The following is a 22,964-nucleotide window of genomic DNA, read 5'->3' as shown; positions in this document are numbered from 1 at the left end:
AATCTTGCCCGGGAAAACCTTGGGATCCCCCAGGAGGAGCTGGACGGCATTGCTGAGGAGGACGTCTGCAGTGCTCTACTTAGGTTGCTGCCACCGCGACCCAACCCCAGAGAAGTGGGTGAGGATGAATGAATGAATTAATTCTGCATAGTTGATGCTTTAACAGTGGGCTGGTGATCAGCAGTGCATTGAGCCAGTATACCATTAAGTATTCAATGGTATTTATGTTCAATACTATTATTACTAATATGCCTAAGTTCAATAGTTTCATTTGTCATACAGTTATACTCTTACAACTTTGTTGTACAAAGCTGGATGCAATTCTTCAATCACTGTGCAAGGCATTGTAAAGCAGAAAATGCCAGAATGAGGAAGAGATAGTGCAAACTCAAAGGAAATCAATAAATTGTATGATACAATCTAAATCCTGAAAGTCCAAAATTGTGACAGTTTAAGGGTGACTCACAGATGAGCACCCAAATACATAACTCAAAGACAGGCAGGTTTACCTCACAAAATAGTTTACTTGGTCAAAAGGTAGGTAGAGGTCACAATACCGGGAAAGCAGTTCGATATGCGACAACGCAATTTGCGAATTCAGGGGGCAGCCGGAAACGGCCGCAGTCAGGACACAAACCCGGATCTCTCGGCCCTTTACGTAGTCGACTAAAGGGTCGACTACGTTAACCAGTCAACTGAAGGGTCCGACCTGTTAGCCAAGGGCTAGCGAGTCTACTCATCCATGGTCGTTACACTACCCACCTCCTTCGGGAAGCATGTCAAAGGCTGCACTGAGGTCCAGCAGTAGAAGCACAGAGGTGGAATCAGAGTCCATCGAAAGTAAAAGATCACGTACCACTCTGGTCAGAACAGTTTCTGTGGAGTGACAGGCCCTGAAATCTGACTGAAAAGGTTCATATAGATAGTTTGCTTCTATATGGGTCGAAAGTTGTTGAAACACAACTCTCTCTAGTACTAAAAGAATGGAAGATTTGAGACTGGTTGATAGTCAAGAGACCCTGGATCAAGGTGTGGTTTCTTAAGTAGAGAGGCCGTGAAAAACACCATTAGTAAGTGCTACATTAACAATGTCCAGCATTGTAGGTCCCAGGAAAGGCCAGAGGTCTTTAAAAAGTTTTGCTGGTAAAAGGTGAAGTAGGCAAGTAGTTGGTTTAGAAGGTGACACAACTGGTAAAGCAAAAAAAAAAGAAAAGAAGTTGTTTTTAATTGATCCATGAAACTGCTAACAGGACTCCCTTAAATGTGACATCTGAGCACTATGTTCACCCGACACCAAAATGAGAAATGACCTTCCTTCCTTGCTCTTTGGGACCCACTTGAGAACAGGCTTAACCCTAATATGGGATCTGGCGAATAACAACAGTTTGGTTCTAGGCATTTACACGACATTCCCATCGAAAGTATTTCCTAACCTTAACCAACCTCACATTTTGCCACAGGAGTTAAGCCTCTCCCGAGGAAGAAGTCATTTTGGTCAGAAATCTCACTGAAGCCTTGTAATAAATGTTTTCATGCATTTTATTTCCTGCAAAAAAAGCCTCTTGGTTTTTCTCAGTTAAATTACACAGCCAATGGACTGTTCTCATCTTTCACTTCCCCAACACTGCCTGCCATTTTTACGAGTGTCAAAGAAAAACTTTTTTCAGGCTGTGTAATGCATTTGACATTTTTAAGAGCTTCGGCAAGCCACATCCTTTTCTATCACAGTGTTTAACAAACCATGACTTAACTGTGCTCTTGAGAAGTTAAATACAGTTTAAATACCTTGCTCAAGGGCTATTTGGCACTGTTGGGCATCAGCATCAATGAAGATGACATATTTCCACTTCTAGACAGCCTATCTAAACAAGCTTTGCTGCGGAAATTCAGTTATAATCAGAATTACGATAAGGCTTTATTATAATTATACACATAGAATGAATTTGGCTTCAGTTGTTTGCCATTACAATGTACTTTACATACATCCATAATGTGCATATACATGTATACGTAAATACATACTGTACATACATGCACAATAAACATTCACACACGGTGAATATGTGAATATGTACTGTTAGATGCGATCCTTCAACTGTTGTACAACAAATGGTGCAACCACGATGGACAAGTCATTGCAGAAGTGAGTCATACTCTGTGGCAACTAGCCTAAGTAAGAAGCTGTCCATCAGAGAGGGTTAGGGTAATAAACAGGAAGTCTTTGGGATCGTGACATGAAGCATCAAACAAAACCAAATAAAGAGAGTTTTGCCGTAAAACTATTCATGGTGAGCAGTGAGCAGTCAACGCAGTGGTATTTGTGCGAAGAAGAAACTGAACAGAATTTGCAGACCACTCGAAATGCCGCTCATTTTCACAGCCAAACACGCCTGGCCAATCACTGCGGGAAGTGGGTGCTGACTTTGGTTACAATAAAGTTACAAAACTTTTCGTACCCAGATTTCCTCGAATCCGACCTTCTCATTGTTATCTAATGTTATCTGACGTCCCAAACGGCACTTTGTTTGACGCTAACAGTGGCACTTAGGGCTAACAGAAGAAACCAGAACCATTTTTATCACTCCAATGTACGACGTTTGAGAAAAACTATGTACTTATGCGACAGACCATATCGCTGATTTATTTATAATTTTGTGGAAGTTTTGAGGCCTTTTCAGACCAGGCCTTCATTGTCTAAGCAGCTCTTCAGGTCCTACTGACAGGGATTTGTCGAAGCGTTTCGACCCGGGAAGCCGGGTCCTTTACAGCAAACAATAGCACATAACAAAAGACTAAATCCGTATGCTGTTGGGTTTTGTACAGACCGGTTGTGCAACGGCCACCGGCAGAGGGTTGTGGTGGCGTTGGGTATCTGCTGTGTGTATGTGTCAATGTTTGAAACCCCCTTCCCCCTGCACCTATTGACCCCGGTCCTCAGTCTGGTTGAATACAAGACACACACACACACACACACACACACACACACACACACACACACACACAGTACTTGCTATGTTGTGTTGTGGGGATTGAGCCCAAACTGTTATTTGATTCAGATATTCCTGTGTATATTGCCTTTCAACTCAGGCAACAGCCTTATTTGAGCAAAACCTTTCTTTATATAGGGAATAAAACAATAGTTGTGAGACAATTCTTTTCCTGTGAAACAAGACCTTTCTCTCATCAGTGAAAAATGGAAGGTTTTCTTTCGAAATCCACTGGAGTGTCAACCAAAAATGTTTTGGTTTGTTTCCACAGTGAACCGCTGACCAGTGAGAGAGAGAGAGAGAGAGAGAGAGAGAGAGAGAGAGAGAGAGAGAGAGAGAGAGAGAGAGAGAGAGAGAGAGAGAGAGAGAGAGAGAGAGAGTGAAAGTGTTTCCTGAGTGACCACAACCAGTAATTGACAAAACTCGAACAAGGTTCACAGCTGACTCACAATGCAACGTTAATTTAAGTTTTTTTCAAAATAAAAGCACCTGTTTGGCTCTCGCTTGTTAAATAACATCCAAATTGAACTTGCAAAATCAGTCGTCTTCCACAGAACTGTTCCACTTCTCGTTGGACCTCGGCTGACGTGTCAGACAGCGGAGCAGGGACGCATGTAAACCAGAAAAAATGAAGAAAAAAAACACACAGAAAAGAAAGCAGCGCAGTTTCCCCAACTTCTGTTGTTTTTCCTCACCTCACCAACCTGAAATGTATCTCCGGTTATATTTCCGTAAAGTCTCCTAACGAAGAACGAGGAATTTCAGATGCCGCCTTAAAACAATTTACATTTAACCGGAATAAAAAAGTTTTGCCAAACGAGTTTTCAGAATACCAAGAATCTGACGTGATATCCAGGATGACCGCCCAGTTTGTCCTTTGACCCTTCAGCTGCCACAGTGAAGAGCTGCAAATATTTACCTCTCTTCTTGCCGTACTCGGTACACAAACCTCGAGGAAAAGGGAAAAGGCCGGCTGACGGTGTTATTTCAGTGTTAATTCTGTGTGACTGGGAAAAAAGAAAGTCACAATACAGAGAACAGCCCTGCTATTCACAAAATAACTCGGGAAAGTCGATGTGAGTAAAGCAGCTACCACACATATGAGCTTTGTTCTATAATTTGTGATTTATTAAAAAAAAACTAAGGTCAACCTTTTCATTAGGCAAAGTAACAGATTTTAAAGATGACTACCTTATTTTTTTTGACTGAATAATCCACTTCAGCGACATATTTTTTTTCTTTTCCCCCCCTCCAATTTCTCCCCAATTGTATCCGGCCAATGACCCCACTCTTCCGAGCCGTCCCGGTCTCTGCTCCACCCCCTCTGCCGATCCAGGAGGGCTGCAGACTACCACATGCCTCCTCCCATACATGTGGAGTCACCAGCCGCTTCTCTTCACCTGACAGTGGGGAGTTTCCCCAGGGGGACGTAGCGCGTGGGAAGATCACACTATTCCCCCCAGTTCCCCCTCCCCCCTGAACAGGCGCCCCCAACCGACCAGAGGAGGCGCCAGTGCAGCGACCAGGACACATACCCACATCCGGCTTCCCACCCGCAGACACAGCCAATTGTGTCTGTAGGGACGCCCGACCAAGCCGGAGGTAACACAGGGATTCGAACCGGCGATCCTCCATGTTGGTAGGCAACGGAATAGGCTGCTACGCTACCCGGACGCCATCAATATACATTTAAGCAAAGGTGGTGCAGTGTTTGGGGATGAACTTCATTACACTATACAGCAAATGAGAAAAATAACTTAGAAGAATCATGTCTTTTTAGCAGTACCTACTTAACTAAGTTATCATTGTTGTTGTAACTTGTAACTAAGTTATTCTTCTTGTAACTTGTAACTAAGTTATTCTGGGAATTTCAACTTTGTGGACTTCAGCTGCAAATCTTAAATGTCCAAAATCATTTCTAAAAGAAAATCACAAGGCCACGTGATGACGTTAACTCTGGCGCCATGGGCGTGTTGCATTGTTGGGGTAACAGTTGTATTCACGGGTGTGTTTCATTGTTGGGGTAACATAGTTGTATTTATGGGCATGTTTCATTGTTGGGATAACAGTTGTATTTATAGGCGTGTTTCATTGTTGAGGTAACAGTTGTATTTATAGGCGTGTTTCATTGTTGGGGTAACAGTTGTATTCATGGGTGTCTTTCATTGTTGGGGTAACATAGTTGTATTTATGGGTGTGTTTCATTGTTGGGATAACAGTTGTATTTATGGGTGTGTTTCATTGTTGGGGTAACATAGTTGTATTTATGGGTGTGTTTCATTGTTGGGGTAACAGTTGTATTTATGGGTGTTTCATTGTTGGGGTAACAGTTGTATTCATGGGTGCGTTTCATTGTTGGGGTAACAGTTGTATTCATGGGTGTTTCATTGTTGGGGTAACAGTTGTATTTATGGGTGTTTCATTGTTGGGGTAACAGTTGTATTCATGGGTGTTTCATTGTTGGGGTAACAGTTGTATTCATGGGTGCATTTCATTGTTGGGGTAACAGTTGTATTCATGGGTGTTTCATTGTTGGGGTAACAGTTGTATTTATGGGTGTTTCATTGTTGGGGTAACAGTTGTATTCATGGGTGTTTCATTGTTGGGGTAACAGTTGTATTTATGGGTGTGTTTCATTGTTGGGGTAACATAGTTGTATTCATGGGTGTGTTTCATTGTTGGGGTAACATAGTTGTATTTATGGGTGTGTTTCATTGTTGGGGTAACAGTTGTATTCATGGGTGTTTCATTGTTGGGGTAACAGTTGTATTTATGGGTGTTTCATTGTTGGGGTAACAGTTGTATTCATGGGTGTGTTTCATTGTTGGGGTAACATAGTTGTATTTATGGGTGTGTTTCATTGTTGGGGTAACAGTTGTATTTATAGGCGTATTTCATTGTTGGGGTAACAGTTGTATTTATGGGTGTTTCATTGTTGGGGTAACAGTTGTATTCATGGGTGTGTTTCATTGTTGGGGTAACAGTTGTATTTATGGGTGTGTTTCATTGTTGGGGTAACATAGTTGTAATGTGACCGGGATGTTTTTAAAGATTATTCTTCACATTGACAACACATAATTCTTACAAGTGTTAACTGTTAAAGGTACAGACATGTTTGTTTACCTTGAATATCTCAGATACTTCGAATAAAACTAGGATGTAAGGATACAAATGGCAAAACACTGCAGATTTAATATCTGGTCTATTGCTGACACATTTCCTTACTAAAAGAAAAATTAAAATGAAAATTGACCCTTTTACCTTGTCTCCCCATGTCACGCCCAGTCATATTATCATTCAGCAACTTATGCCAAAAAATAAGCAAAGAAAAATAAATAAATAGAATTGTTACTTATGTTACATCAAAATCCAATCAGCTTAACATCCTCCAAAACAGACAAGCTTTTGTGATTGCATCACCAAGTCCGGGCAGGCGGACGAGCAACATTCCAATCAGTAACGCCGACACCTCCCACCCTGGACCCCACCTTTTTGAGACTCTGCCCTTTGGCAAGAGGCCGAGGTCCATCGGGACCAAAACCTCACGCAGCAACAACAGTTTCTTCCCTGCTGCAGTCCGACTTATCAACAGAACCCACTGACTTATTGTTTGCTATTTTCAATTTTTACTTTTTTCTAGATATGTTTACATATATATATAATTTTTTCACGTACTTATTTTACTTTATTTTTATTTTATCTTATTTTTTTTCCTCTGTACCAACAATGCCAAGCTAAATTCCTAGTGCATATACAGTGCATCCGGAAAGTATTCACACCCCTTCACTTTCCCCACATTTTGTCATGTTACAGCCTTATTCCAAAATAGATTTAATTCCTTTTTTTTCTCATCAATCTACACACAATACTCCATAAGAACAGAGTGAAAAATGTTTTGTAGAAATTTTTGCAAATTTATTAAAAATAAAAAACTGAAATATTGCATATACATAAGTATTCACACCCTTTACTCAGTACTTGGTTGAGGCACCCTTGGCAGCGATTACAGCCTCAAGTCTTCTTGGGTATGAAGCTACAAGCTTGGCACACCTATATTTGGGGTATTTCTCCCATTCTTCTCTGCAGATCCTCTCGAGCTCTGTAAGGTTAGATGGGGAGCGTCACTGCACAGCTATTTTCAGGTCTTTCCAGAGATGTTCAATGGGGTTCAAGTCTGGGCTCTGGCTGGGCCACTCAAGGACATTCACAGAGTCGTCCCGAAGCCACTCCTTCATTGTCTTGGCTGTGTGCTTAGGGTCGTTGTTGTGTTGAAAGGTAAACCTTCGCCCCAGTCTGAGGTCCTGAGCGCTCTGGAGCAGGTTTTCGTCAAGGATCTCTCTGTACTTTGCTCCATTCATCTTTCCCTCGATCCTGACTAGTCTCCCAGTTCCTGCCACTGAAGAACATCCCCACAGCATGATGCTGCCACCACCATGCTTCACTGTAGGGATGATATTAGCAAGGTGATGAGAGGTGCCTGGTTTCCTCCAGACGTGACGTTTTGCATTCAGGCCAAAGAGTTCAATCTTGGTTTCATCAGACCAGAGAATCTTGTTTCTCATGGTCTGAGAGTCCTTTAGGTGCTTTCTGGCAAACTCCAAGCGGGTTGTCATGTGCCTTTTACTGAGCAGAGGCTTCCGTCTGGCCACTCTACCATAAAGGCCTGATTGGTAGAGTGCTGCAGAGATGGTTGTCCTTCTGGAAGGTTCTCCCATCTCCACAGAGGAACGCTGGAGCTCTGTCAGAGTGACCATCGGGTTCTTGGTCACCTCCCTGACCAAGGCCCTTCTCCCCCGATTGCTCTGTTTGGCTGGGCGGCCAGCTCTAGGAAGAGTCCTGGTGGATCCAAACGTCTTCCATTTACGAATGATGGAGACCACTGTGCTCTTCGGGACCTTCAAAGCTGTAGAAATTTTTTGTACCCTTCCCCAGATCTGTGCCTCGATACAATCCTGTCTCGGAGGTCCACAGACAATTCCTTTGACTTCATGGCTTGGTTTCTGCTCTGACATGCACTGTCAACAGTGGGACCTTATATAGACAGGTGTGTGCCTTTCCAAATCATGTCCAATCAATTGAATTTACTACAGGTGGACTCCAATCAAGATGTAAAAACATCTCAAGGATGATCAGTGGAAACAGGATGACCCTGAGCTCAATTTTGAGTGTCATAGAAAAGGGTGTGAATACCTATGTACATGCAACATTTCAGTTTTTTATTTTTAATAAATTTAAAAAAAAATTCTACAAAACCTTTTTCACTTTGTCATTATGGGGTATTGTGTGTAGATTGATGAGAAAAAAAGGAATTTAATCCATTTTGGAATAAGGCTGTAACATAACAAAATGTGGGGAAAGTGAAGGGGTGTGAAGCAAAATACACTCTGAATGACCTTTCATGTTGTCTTCTCCTTAAAAAAGAAACTGATTGCAAAACTAATAAGTGGACTGATTTGTATAGGAACATATATGCTTCATGAAGAAGTGCCACAGATGCAATATTTGTTCTCAGGACCTTAGCTGAAAAATACATTGAAGGGCAGAAAGAATTGCACTGTGTATTTATTGATTTGGAGAAGGCATATGACAAGAGTACCGAGAGAGGAGTTGTGGTACTGCCTGAGAGCGAAGGGAGTGGCAGAAAATTACATCAGCATAATTCAGGACATGTACAGGGATTGTAAGACTGTAGTTCAATGTGCAGTGGGAACAACAAGCGAGTTTGAGGTAAAGGTAGGACTGCATCAAGGACCAGAGTTGAGCCCTTTCCTGTTTGCGATATTGATGGACAGCCTCACAAAACATCTTAAGAAAGAGCCACCATGGAACTTGATGTTTGCTAATGACCGCGCTAGCATACAAGGAAAGGGAAAGGTTGGAGAGAGATCTTGAAGATTGGAGAGAAGCACTAGAGATTAGAGGACTAAAGATCAGCAGAACAAAGACTGAGTACCTGTGTATAAATAAGCAAGTAGAAAGTCCAGCATTGACCTTAGGAGGAGAAGATGTCCCAGAAGTTAAGAAATTCAAGTACTTAGGATTGACAATACAGACAGAAGGCAGTGGTGAGAAGGAAGTCAAGAAAAGGACACAATCTGGGTGGGATTCATGAAGAAAGGTAGCTGGAGTACTTTGTGACAAAAGAATGCTGTTTAGGGTAAAGGGCAGGGTATACAAATCAATGGTTAGGCCTGCCATGCTCTATGGTATGGAAGCAGTGACAACAACAGAGAGGCTAGAATCTATATTACAGGTAGCAGATGAACATGCTGCCTTGGTCCTTGGGAGTGACTAGAAAAGACAGGAAGAGAAATGAAGTGAGAGCTGTGTTCAAGATCAGAGGAATGGATGAGAAGTTGAGAGAGACAAGACTGAGATGGTTTGGACATGTACTGAGAGGAGGCATGGACTATATAGGGAAAAAAAGGTATTGGACTCAGAAATACCTGGCAGAAGAAAAAGAGGAAGACCAAGGAAAAGACGGAGAGCCCAGATAGAGGAGGACATGAGGAGGGTTGGACTGCGGGAGAGGGATGCATCAGACGGAAAGCTATGGAAGGCAAAAATCTGCTGTGGTGACCCCTGAGAAACAGGGAACAAGCCGAAAGAAGAAGAAGAAGAAGAAGAAGAAGGGGCAGGATACGTGTATTTGTGTGTTTATAAAGACAAATTCAGTACTTTTCTCATAGATCATATTTTTTCTACTCTATATTCCACAAAAACGTCACCCGTGGTACTGATGAAATTCCACTAAAAATAATCATATTACACTATGCTGTTGTATTTACAAGCACAAGCTGCTGTGTTTGTGACGAGACAGTTTATACTTCATTACAGTTAAGCTGTACTGCGGATTCCGTCAAGTGGGTTTATGCAACATTTGACATGTTGAATGGGAAAAGGCTGACTGGAAACACATAATTTCAGAAAAAAAACTTTATGCGCTCGCTTGAGTTGATTTCTGCATTTGTCGAAAAAGAGTTCATGCACTAAGTGGCCGATGGAAAGGCGTTTGCCAAACTAAAAAAAATGAAATGCAAACAGAATTTAATCGCATGATCAGCTGTCTGTTCATCTTAACTGGTTCATCTTTGTCATGGGTGTTGAGGTATGGGCATGAGACATAGGACACGTCAAACTACGTTGAGGGTTTTATTCATTTAAAAGGATCTGATGGGAACTAATTTGCATTTTATTGTTTGCAAATTGTGCTGATGCAGCATTAGCAGTAATGTGGACGTTGTGCCGGGCCGTTGTGGTGAAGAAGGTGCTGAGCTGGAAGGCAAAGCTCTCAATTTACCAGTCAATCTTCGTTCCAACCCTCACCTGTGGTCATGAGCTTTGGGTAGTGACCGTAAGGGTGAGACTGCGAATACAAGTGGCTGAAATGAGTTTCCTCCGTAGGGTGTCTGGGCTCAGCCTTAGAGATAGAGTGAGGAGCTCAGAAAGGGTGAGGAGCTCAGAATAGAGCCGCTGTTCCTTCGCATCGAAAGGAGCCAGTTGAGGTGGTTCGGGCATCTGATCAGGAGGCCTCCTGGGCGCCTTCCTTTGGAGGTTTACCGGGCACGTCCAACTGGGAGGAGACCCCGGGGTAGACCCAGAACTCGCTGGAGGGACTACATGTCCAATCTGGCCTGAGAACACATTGGGATCCCCCAGGAGGAGCTGGAGGGCGTTGCTGGGGAGAGGGACGTCTGGAGTGCCCTACTTAGCTTGCTGCCACCGCGACCCGACCCCGGAGAAGCGGCTGATGATGAGATGAGATGAGATTATTTTTAGGAAACGACACGTTCTTCAGTGTGTTAACTGTGTGTCTGCATTCACAGCAGATGCGTATCAGGCAGTGTAATAAACACTACCATCCATCCAGTCTCGAACTCTTTATCTTATTCTCTTATTAACATTCCCCAACATCTCTCCTGTCTTCTTGTTTCTCCTTAGCAGACTTATTTCCGGCAGATATGTGTGGCCCAGACAAGGAGCTGGACATTGAGAGTTGTCAGTGCGTCTGCCGGCGTCGGGGTCCAGCTCACGGCGACTGCGGCCCCAACAGACACATGGACCGCAACAGCTGCCAGTGCGTCTGCAACGTACCCGCCCCCACCGTCTGCCCAATCAGTCACGTCTTCAACAAGGAGACGTGCCAGTGCACCTGCAACAAGACGTGTCCGAGACACCAACCACTCAACAAAACCAAATGTTCCTGCGAATGCAACGAGTCGCCCAACAGGTGTTTCCTCAGAGGACGGAGGTTCCACCAAGCTACCTGCAGGTAAGGAGTGGTGGATGTAAGAATAATGGAGTAATGCGCAGTGGACTGAGGAACAGAGCTTGTGCTGTGTTGTGGACTGGCGGTACAGTGGTGTAGCATTCAGACTTGTCGCCTCATAATAAGGCCTGTGTTTTGAGTCCAGTTGTTCCACATGGAGTTTGCACATTTTCTGTGCATTTGCACAAGTTTCTTTCCCACAGCCCAAAGACACGCATGTTAAGTCGACTCTCTAAATTGGCCACAGGTGTGAATGGTGTGTCGCTCAGTGTGCAACTTGTAACATGCAACTTAAAAATGTTGGTTTTAATCAGCAATAATTTGATTATCGCAACTTCCAAATGAACACTTTCATCAAACTATCTTACTCGAATTAAGGTCTAAATTTACACAAGCATAATACAATTAACAGAGCTAGATTTTTTTTCTCCTCCCTTTTTCTCCCCAATTGTATCCGGCCAATTACCCCATGCTTCCGGTCTCTGCTCCACCCCCTCTGCCGATCCAGGGAGGGCTGCAGACTACCACATGTCTCCTCCGATACATGTGGCGTCACCAGCCGCTTCTTTTCACCTGTGAGGAGTTTCGCCAGGGGGATGTAGCACGTGGGAGGATCACGCTACTCCCCCCCAGTTCCCCCTCCCCCTTGAACAGGTGCCCTGACCGACCAGGAGGCGCTAGTGCAGAGACTAGGACAAATACCCACATCTGGCTTCCCACCCGCAGACACGACCAATTGTGTCTGTAGGGACGCCCGACCAAGCCAAAGCAAGATTTTTCATCAGTCATTTGATTTTACTGTGTTTTGTATTCATCTTAATCAGAGTTCTTTCAGCGATTTTGTTGTACTACTGGCTTCCAACCCGGAAACGACAGAAAAAGGACAACTTGGCGAGCAGCAGTAGACATTTGTGGACAAGTGTATGATGTGAGACGGAAACAGCGTTCATGTTCAGTAAAATGAAAGAGCTTATCATCAGAAAATCTTTGGACGGCTGGAAAAGCACAAAAACGGAGACATTTTCCATTAAGTAAACGGAGACATTTTCCATTAAGTCTTGAACACAAAGTTGGAAGCAGGGTCACAAACAGCACAACTTCCATTGCACAATTCATTTATCCAATGAGTTTTGTAAACTCACGATTATTGAAGATGTGGCATTGATTAAACACTACACATGACAATATCACCTTAATTCAGTTATTCACCTTCATCACATTATCGACTGTATGTGAACAACAGTGTTGTAGTCGAGTCACTGAACCTCAAGTCCGAGTCGAGTCTCAAGTCCCCAGTGTTTGAGTGCAAGCCCAAGTCCGAGTCCCAGTTAAGCCCCCATTACCTGAGTCCGAGTCCGAGTAATCAAGGTTGAGTCTGAGTTGAGTTCCAAGATGGGCCCCAGTGCTCCACTCTGGCACCTTAGAAAAGCTATTGATGTGGTGATCAATGTTACGGTATTAATATAGCTATCAATATCTTATGCCAAATTATTAGGGCCTATTACAAAAAACTAACAAAAACCAAAAAAATCAGTCTCTATCAATTAACAAGTCTGAGTCCTCATCTCCAACTTCTGAGTCCGAATGCAGTCAGTGCTTGTGTCCAAGTCCAAGTACGACTCATCAGTGCTCAAGTCCAAGTCGAGTCACGAGTCCTGAAAACCAGGACTCGAGTCGGACTCGAGTCCGAGTCCTGGACTCGAGTACTACAACGCAGGTGAACGACCAATAATCTGTCCAGAATATCTCCCTGCCTTCTGCCCAATGCATGCTGGGATAGACTCCAAAACATTTCCCGGGCAGCCGGGTGGCGTGGCGGTCTACTCCATCGCTTACTAACACGGGGATCTTTGGTTCGATTCCCCGTGTTGCCTCCAGCTTGGTTGGCTGCCCCTACAGACACAACTGGCTGTGTCTGTGGGTGGGAAGCCGGATGTGGGTATGTGTCCTGGTTGCTGCACTAGCGCCTCCTCTGGTCGGTCTGGGCGGCTTGTTCAGAGGGGGGGTGGGGGTGGGGGAATAGTGTGATCCTCCCACGCGCTACGTCCCCCTGGTGAAACTCCTCACTGTCAGGTGAGAAGAAGCGGCTGGTGACTCCACATGTATGGGAGGAGACATGTGGTAGTGTGCAGCCCTCCCCCGATCGGCAGAGGGGTTGCAGCAGTGACGAGTGTGAGGTAATCGGCCACGCACAAACTTCTATTTATTTTGTTTATTTTATGTGCATGTGTGTGTGAATGCAGTGTTATTTTGGCCCTTGTAATGGGTGTAAGACTGTGACCGGTGGTTTCCTCCCGTCTCGATACATGAGAGCGTTGGCCTACAGGTGATGCCGGGACCGGTGCTGCTATGTTTCTCCAGGGGAAACTGTGCCGAGGCAGTTTCAGCTTGGCGAGGCGGTGAACCGGGTCTGTAATACAAGACCAATGTCTGCCAATGACTTCTCCGAGCTGTCACTTAACCATTTCCTCTCACGGCCAGGGAGCAAAAACACATGTGCACACACACGGTCACATAAAAGCACACATGACCTTTTGCACACACACACACACACACACACAGGCAGTAGTCACTCATAAATCATTGCTGAACAGGGTCAGAGAGGGTCGAGAGTGGATGTGTGTGTGTGTGTGTGGGGGGGGGGAGGGTTCTCTTGTGTATTCCACAGTTTATTAAAAATAGAAAAGACATGCTGGTTTTAGAATCACAGTTGTCTACAGGAAAAAGGATGTGTGGAAATACATTACGTACGCCTCGCTTTTGGTTGTGTGGTTTTTTTTTTTGGTTTTTTTTTTTTGCCGCGCTACTCTTCACTTTTTATTCGTCGTCCATCTTCAGGAGGTCTACGGTGCCTGTGAGGGGTCAAACTGGACCATTTTTTTCCCCCTTTTTTGAGAACACATTTAACTAAACTTGAGGACACAAAATGCTCTTTCACATGGACTCCATTACAGGAATATGTAATGGGCCATGTGGTGCCACTCCTATAGCTTGTTTTGTGATTCTCTCCTCTTTTTATTTTTTTTATTTTTGGCAGCTTCCATTAGGAGTCACCACAGCAGATCTCTTCCTGTCCTCTGCATCTTCCTCCGTCACCTGCATGTCCTCCCTCACCACATCCATACACCTCCTCTTTGGCCTTCCTCTTCTCCTCTTCCCTGGCAGCTCCATATTCAGCATCCTTCTCCCAGTATACCCAGCATCTCTCCTCCACACATGTCCACACCATCTCCATCTTGTCTCTCTTGCTTTGTCTCCAAACCGTCCAACCTGAGCTGTCCCTCTAATATACTCCTTCCTAATCCTGTCCTTCTTCATCACTCCCAATGAAAATCTTATCATCTTCACCTCTGCCACCTCCACCTCCTCCTCCTGTATGTTCTTCAGTGCCACTGTCTCCAAACCATACAACATAGCTGGTCTCACTACCATCTTGTAAACCTTCCCTGTCTCGTGAATTTCACATAGTGTTTTTTCATAGCGACCAGTGTTTACGTTTCATTACCTGGGAACAACGTCAGCACGTTCACCTACGAGACAGAAACTCTCGTGTTGACGCCTCACATTTATGTGTTTATTCAAGAGCGCAAATTCACAAAACTCCTAATTTCCTTAATTTTGAGGTGCAGAAGTGAGATGGCAATACCGTGAATCGAGGACAACGTGGGCGGACGTCCGGGTGGCGCGGCGGTCTATTCCGTTGCCTAGCAACACGGGGATCGCCGGTTCGAATCCCCGTGTTACCTCCGGCTCGGTCGGGCGTCCCTACAGACAAAGCTGGCCGTGTCTGCGGGTGGGAAGCCGGATGTGGGTATGTGTCCTGGTCGCTGCATTAGCGCCTCCTCTGGTCGGTCGAGGAGCGGGAACTAGGGGGAATAGCGTGATCCTCCCACGTGCTTTGTCCCCCTGGTGAAACTCCTCACTGTCAGGTGAGAAGAAGCGGCTGGTGACTCCTCATGTATTGGAGGAGGCATGTGGTAGTCTGCAGCCCTCCCTGGACCGGCAGAGGGGGTGGAGCAGCGACCAGGCTCAGAAGAGTGGGGTAATTGGCCAAGTACAGTTGGGGATTAAAAGGGGTAAATATCGGTAACCCCCCCCCCCCCCCCAAATAAAACCAGCCCTGAAACTGAGCTCTGCTTTTAAAGAAAGGTAAAGTGAAAGTAAACCTGACCTTCTTTCTGTCATTCCCAAGTTGTCACAGGCCCCCCTGCGAGGTGAGGAAACGGAGGTGTGATCCGGGTTTCTCCTTCAGCGAGGAGGTGTGCCGCTGCATCCCGTCCCACTGGAGACGGCTGGACTAGCATCCGCCCAACACGAGACGCTTCGTGACGCACTAGCCGGCGACCAGAGAGAGCTGCCGGTCTGCCCCATCAGCAGTGACCGCTGCTGAAACAAAACCAAAACAACAACACCAAGTAATTAGACGGAGGTTGGAGCTGGACTGGGAACGAAAGCCAGTGGATTAAAATGGACCCTTACAGACATGGGAGACAGTTGGCACGTGGAGGATGCAGAGCCAATGGGAAATTTAAAGTGTAATTTGTTGGTTTTCATGGACATTTTTTTTTTTAAGGAGACAAACTGCCCTGAAAACACACCAGAATGAACTAAAAAGAATGACTCTAAACTCATGAATTGTTTTTAAAATATTGTCAAAATGATTTTTAAACTATTCTTTGTATTAATTATGTCTTATTATTCAGATATTGATTATATAATTTATTAAATGTTTTTTTCATCCTCTGTAATTCAATCTTTTCCATGAAAATACACTGTGATCAATATTTTTGTATCCTGTAAAGTATAAGTTGTGAATTAAAGTATATGTTGTATATTGTTAACCCGCTTCCCATCTTCTCACATCTTTTCAATTTGTTTGGTTTTGCTGCCGAATGACCTGAATGTATTTCGCAATTTATAGTCAATAATCAATCTGAAGTTTCAAGGTGGAGGTGGGAGAACATCAAGGATCGGCTCTGAGCCCTTTCCTGTTTGCAGTGGTGGACTGGTTGACGGACAAGATCAGGCAGGAGTCTCTGTGGACTGTGATGTTTGTGGATGACATTGTGATCTGTAGTGAGAGTAGGGTGCAGGTGGAGGAGAGCATGGAGAGGTGGAGGAGAGCCTGGAGAGGTGGAGGTATGCACTGGAGAGAAGAGGAGTGAAAGTCAATAGCAGCAAGACGGAATACATATGCATGAATGAGAGGGAGGACAGTGGAATGGTGAGGATGCAAGGAGTGGAGGTGATGAAGGTGTATGAGTTTAAATACTTGGGGTCAACTGTCCAAAGTAACGGGGAGTGCAGAAGAGAGGTGAAGAAGAGGGTGCAGGCAGGGTGGAGTGGGTGGAGAAGAGTGTCAGGAGTGATTTGTGACAGAAGGGTACCAGCAAGCGTTAAAGGGAAGGTTTACAAGATGGTTCTGAGACCAGCTATGTTGTATGGTTTGGAGACAGTGGCACTGATGAAAAGACAGGAGGAGGAGCAGGAGGTGGAGCTGGAGGTGGCAGAGATGAAGATGATAAGGTTTTCATTGGGAGTGATGAAGAAGGACAGGATTAGGAAGGCCTAAGAGGAGGTCTATGGATGTGATGAAGGAGGACAAGCAGATGGCTGGTGTGACAGAGGAAGACGGAGAGGACAGGAAGAGGCGGAAATGGACGATCCGCTGTGGCGCCCCCTAACAGGAGGTTGTTGATGGATAAAAGCTGACTAGTTGAAAGGGGAATTCTTCTGACGTGGAACGTTGAGACACCCCGTCTGATCGATGGACTGTAAATGAAATCTGCTGTACCAATTGTGTCCGGCCAATTACCCCACTCTTCCGAGCCGTCCCGGTCTCTGCTCCACCCCCTCCGCCGATCCGGGGAGGGCTGCAGACTACCACATGCCTTGCCCGAAACATGTGGAGTCACCAGCCGCTTCTTTTCACCTGACGGTGAGGAACTTCACCGGGGGAACGTAGCACGAGGGAGGATCACGCTACTCCCCCGCAGTTCCCCCTCCCCCCCGAACAGGCTCCCCGACCGACCAGAGGAGGCGCTAGTGCAGCGACCAGGACATATACCCACATCCGGCTTCCCACCCGCAGACACGGCCAATTGTGTCTGTAGGGACGCCAGACCAAGCCGGAGGTACCACGGGGATTCGAACCGACGATCCCGTGTTGGTAGGCAACGGAATAGACCGCTAGGCCACCCAGACGCCCCACAGATCAGATTTTTTAAAATGGGAGAACGGATTTGTACCAGTACATCGCTGCAGACAGGGTGGACGATGCAGAGGACAGGAAGAGATGGAAGCGGATGATTCGCTGTGGCGCCCCCTAACGGGAGCAGCCGAAAGTAGTAGTAGTCGTAGACAGGGTGGAACAGAGGTTGGAGGCACTCTTCCTTTTTTAATTTTCCATTTTTCAACACAACACCAGAGTCAGCACAGACCCACTTCTGACAAAACCCGCTGAGCAGTCTGCACAAGTGTCTCAGACCGGAACTCAACAGGTTTTACTGGCGCTCACAGCAGCCGCGACGTGGCGCGGGAAGGTTTTTGAACGCTTTAGCTGTTTCTCTTCAACTCCTTCCGTCAGCTCATTCCTACACCGCAACATAAATGAAAAAGGACGAGCTCATGACAATGTGTTGTCGTGTGCGGTGTCTCACGATGCTCGTTGCTAATGTAACGTGAGGCTGTGATATAATATGACCTGACTGGCAGATAATATTGCTTCTTCCACGTGTTCATACTGCATGATAATAAGACGTTAAATATAAAGATGATGTTCAATCGACTTTGTTTCAGATTAACGATCACGAAACAAATACATAGTTTGAAACCAACATCGCCAGTTGGCAGTGGGATCAGAACATTGTACTGTTAATCTCTGGATATAAGCAGGAGGAGGCAGGTTAAGATCCCCCAGGAGCTTTACTGCTTTACAGTGTGCCACCCTTACATGGGTACAGCTCCTGTCTGGCTTGGATGTGTGTGGAGTCTTAAGTCTTCATCTGATCCCTCTCCAAACCTCTGGGAGCCCCCAGGAAAACAGGACTGGAGAGGAACCTTCGACCGGTTCATGAAGACCGACAGGTTTGTTCACTGTTCTTCACATTTAAGAGACTAGAAAGACGGGGACTAAAAACACATCACTTGCCTTAAGACGGGTAAGACGAGCGTTGAATTCGAGCATCGGCATGAATGAAAGACAGAAATGTGGGCCGGAAGTGTTGACGTGTCACAATTTGACCTTAAAGATCCGTGATTCAGTAGCTAGCTACCAATTCACATGACTGTGTTTGTGTGTATCAGCCACTCCACGTAAAAAGCCGTCACGCACAGGCGTCCCCCCCCCCCCGTTATGCGGCCAGGATCGGCTTTTACACCCACCTGAAGACCCAGAGGCAGAACGGTCACACTCGAACCCGAGTGACTACCGATGATGATGTGTGTTTGTGTGTCTTGCAGTTTCACCTCCTTTCCATAGCTCTTTCTAAATCACATCTGAATTTAGGTGATTTGTTGCAGATAAAACTCTCACCACAATGAACAGGGGCGGCCTAGTGGTTAGCACTGCTCCTCACAGCAAGAAGGCCGTGGGTTCGAACCCCCAGGCCGTCCCAGGTCTTTTCTGTGTGGAGTTTGCATGTTCTCCCTGTGTCTGCGTGGGTTTCCTCCCACCCTCAAAAAGACACGCATGGTAGGGCTAATACTCCTGCCTGCGCCCCTGAGCAAGGCAGTGGAAAGAACTGGAGTTGGTTCCCGGGCGCTGCAGCTGCCCACTGCTCCTATACAATAGGATGGGTTAAATACAGACTCATTGTAACCTGTACAATGACCAAATAAAGTGACTTTCTTCTTCTTCTTCTTCTTCTTCTTCTTCTTCTTCTTCTTCTTCTAGAGGAAAAACTTTGACAACTATGGAGGAAACTGGAGTTTAAAAATAAGTTCACCTGAAACACACATTTAGCTTTAGTCTCTATTTGAAACAGACACACAAATACACACAACTCTGTCATTTTTGCACACACACACACACACACACACACACACACACACACAGACACACACACACACAGACAGAAACGAAAATCATTGAGGCTGACACGAGTGGTGCGGGTGGTTTAACAGCAAATGTGGCACATCTGGAGCGGATTACGCATCAACCTCTGGAGCACCAAATCGCCTGTTCTTACACGCACACGGTATTCTCACCTCGGCAACGGTCCGGCCACAAGAGGGTAGGACGTAAAAATGTACACACACGCACACACAGACACACATTTCATTCTGAAGTGCTCTGAAGGGGAACTGACGGACTTTCCTCTGGGAGACAGAGTTCTGCAGCGCCATGTCAGTCACCCAGACAGAGTGTGTGTGTGTGTCTGTGTGTGAGTGTGTGTCTGTTTGAGTGTGTGTGTGAGAACCATGCTAATAACCAGCCTCAGACAGAAAAGAGGAACATGCTGTCTTCTGTACTCTCTGACCATCTGCTGTCCGTCACCCTCCCTGCTGTGAATCGTGGGTGACAGCTGTGTTTACATGGCGGCTCGTCAGCATCAGCATCAGCCGATCTAATGGACCAACTAGACATGCATCATAGCAAAACAACAGCCTGCATATCAATCTGGATTTCCTATGGCATAGAAAGGAACGGTGTAAACCGGCTTTTAATCAAAGAGGAGACTATTACCCGGTGCAATACAAACTCTTATAAAAGGGGTGTTCGCTCATTCAGGTTGAGTTGATGTTTTCCTGACATTATAGAAAGGCCTAAAAATGACATTTGACAAACCAAACCAATCCATCAGTGACATGACTTTATCCCCCCCCAAGACATTTTTAAGAGGTCTTGATGCATGCTCAATGATCCAGGGAAGAAAATCAAAGAACTGACAGATTCGTTTCATCACTCATCTAAGTGACATCTTCAGTCCCAACTGACTGCAGGCATTCCCACCCTTACAAACAATACAGAACAATACAGTTGCCTAACAACCGAAACCAACGATCAGTTTCATGACCAGATATGGGTGTGCCCATAAACTAGGGTATCGATGGCCATGTGTACTATTCACAGAGGGTTGGGGAAGAGTTGCAGTCACAGCACTGTAAGATGGTGACAGATGTACTAAGGGGGAACGACCATCCCTGAACTTGGGGGGCTAAGCGTACATTAACAATAATATGTATAACCCAGGCACTGGAGATGCACAAGCCAGCGCATTCTTAGCGACGGTCCCAAGCCTGGGTAAATGGGGAGGGTTGAGTCAGGAAGGGCATCCGGGGTAAAACCTTTGTCAAATAAAATATGCGGATCATAAATCAGATTTCCATAACGGATCTGTCGACACCCGGGTCACCAACGACCGCAACCGGTACTGTTGGCCAGCAGGGTGCCAGTGGAAACTATGCTACTGTTGGGCGAAGGCGAAGGAGCGAGGGAAGGCACGTCTAGAGGCAGTGGGAGAGGAGCAAGGGTAGGAGTGTGGAGGTGAGAGTCGGAACATTGAATGTTGACACCGGAGTTGTAAAAATCAGGTCCAGAAAGTAAAAGTCCAAACCACGTATTTGCTCCACTCATGCACTACACCAGCAGATTTTAGTCAACACCACTCCTCAACTAGGTAGGGAAAACTAGCTAATGAAATCAGCTGGTTTAGTAACAAGGTTGGAGCAAATACACGGTTTGGACATTTACTTTCTGGACCTGGTTTTTACAACTCTGGACTTGGCACTATGACTGGTAAAGGCAGAGAGCTGGCTGATATGATGGAGAGAAAGAAGGTAGATATACTGTATGTGCAAGAGACCAGGTGGAAGGGGAGTAAGGCCAGGAGCATCAGAGGTGGGTTCAAACTTTTCTACCATAGTGCAGATGGGAGGAGAAGTGGGGTAGGGGTAATTCTGAAAGAAGAGTATGTCAAGTGTGTTGGAGGCTAAGAAAGTGTCAGACAGAGTGAAGACTAGGAGGCTGGAAATCGAAGTTGGGAAGATGAATATTATCAATTACAATTACAATTTCATTTAACAGATGCTTTTATCCAAAGTGACGTACATCTGAGAGTTAATACAACACAAGCATGGATCTAGCCAGGAGGCGACAAGACAAGTTATTACCAAAAAAACAGGTTCAAGTCCAATAGGACATAGGTGTCAAGAGGCAGTGCACAAAGGCAATGCATAGGGTGCATAGAAGCGATTTTTTGTTTTAATATTAATGCCATTGGGTGTGGAGGTGTTCGGCAAAAAGCTGGGTCTTTAGTTTCTTCTTAAAGATGAAGAGGGACTCAGCAGATTGCATGGAGTTTGCTAACTCGTTCCACCACCAGGGAACTACAGGAGAAGAGTCTAGCTCAGCGGTGGGCAATCCTACCCAGAAAGGGCCAGTGCGGGGGAGGGCCTCGCTCCAACCAAGCAACCACACACGCATATGTGGGTTATCAGCGCATATGCCCTGCAAGTTGGGTGTGAGATGGAAGAGAGAGAAGAATTCTGGAGTGAGTTGGATGAAGTGGTCGAGAGGGTACCCAAAGAGGAGAGAGTGGTGATTGGAGTGGACTTCAATGAGGTGGACTATATCTTCCAAAGGAGGCATGATCTGAAAGGGATTGGAGACTGCAAGGTGGTGACAGAGGAGAACGTAGCTGGGCAGCATCGGATGGTGGTCTTTAGAATGACTTTGGAGACCAAGAAGAGGAACAGAGTGAAGGCAGAGGAAGTTAAAGAAAGAAGACTGTTGTGTCGAGTTCAGGGGAGAGTTAAGACAGGCACTGGGTGGTAGTGAAGTGTTGTCGGATGGCTGGGCAACTAATGCAGAAATAGTGAGAGAGACAGCTAGGAGGGTACTTGGTGTGTCATGAGCAAGTACAGCAAAATATATAGAGGAAATGATTGGCAAAGAAGAAGTGGGATCGTCAGAGAGGTGAAGAGGTTGGACACTAAGGAAGGAGAAAAGGACTTGTACCGATTGGCTAGACAGGGGGACCAAGCTGGGTTAGGGTTAGTGCAGTTATGTGAAGCAGATTAGGGTGATGAAGGATAGAGATGGAAATGTGCTGAAAAGCGAGGACGGTGTGTTGAGAAGGTGGAAGGAGTACTTTTACGGGCTGGTGAATGAAGAAAATGAGAGAGAGAGAGAGAGAGAAGATTGGATGATGCGGGGATAGTGGATCAGGAAGTGTGATGAATTAGCAAGGAGAAAGTGAGGGTAGCTATGAAGAGGAAGCGTGAAAAGGTGGTTTGTTCAGATGACTTCTTTGGAGGCATGGAGGTGTTTAGGAGAGATGGCAGTAGAGTTTTTAACTAGATTTTAACTAGATTGTTTAACACAGTCTTGGAAAGTGAGAAGATGACTGAGGAGTAGAGAAGAAGCATACTGGTACCGATTTTCCAATAAGTGTGATATGCAGAGCTGTAGTAACTACAGAGGTATAAACTCGATCAGCCACAGCATGAAGAAGCATGGAAGCTAGGTTAAGAGGCGATGTGATGATTGATGAGCAGCAGGATGGTTTCATGGCATGAAAGAGCACTACAGATTCAATGTTTGCTTTGAGAATACAACAACAAGATTTTGGCTGCCGCACTTTGTGAAATCACAGAGTTGTCGATTTCTTACTTAAGCAAATTAGTGTCTCTGTCTTGGAGCGCCAATGACCAACATCTCAGTTTTATCGAAATCTAAAAGCAGGAATTTTAGTGACATCAAAATG

At 45.4% G+C, this 22,964-nt stretch overlaps 1 protein-coding gene across 1 annotated transcript in view; it reads left to right on the top strand.

Moving 5' to 3' along the window:
- The window catches only part of vegfc (vascular endothelial growth factor c), a 64,813-nt gene extending 48,748 nt beyond the window's left edge, over window positions 1-16,065 (top strand). Inside the window, exons 6-7 of the mRNA XM_056280623.1 lie at window positions 10,929-11,259; window positions 15,449-16,065. Of these exons, the coding sequence (XP_056136598.1) occupies window positions 10,929-11,259; window positions 15,449-15,557 (440 nt within the window). The 3' untranslated portion in view covers window positions 15,558-16,065. The remainder of the gene's footprint in view (window positions 1-10,928; window positions 11,260-15,448) is intronic.
- The last annotated feature ends 6,899 nt before the right edge of the window (window positions 16,066-22,964 follow it).

Source organism: Lampris incognitus, chromosome 5 (genome assembly GCF_029633865.1).
Source record: "Lampris incognitus isolate fLamInc1 chromosome 5, fLamInc1.hap2, whole genome shotgun sequence".
NCBI classification, from domain to species: domain Eukaryota; kingdom Metazoa; phylum Chordata; class Actinopteri; order Lampriformes; family Lampridae; genus Lampris; species Lampris incognitus.
Note: the sequence above shows the minus strand (reverse complement) of the source record. Positions and strands in the feature narration are given on the sequence as shown.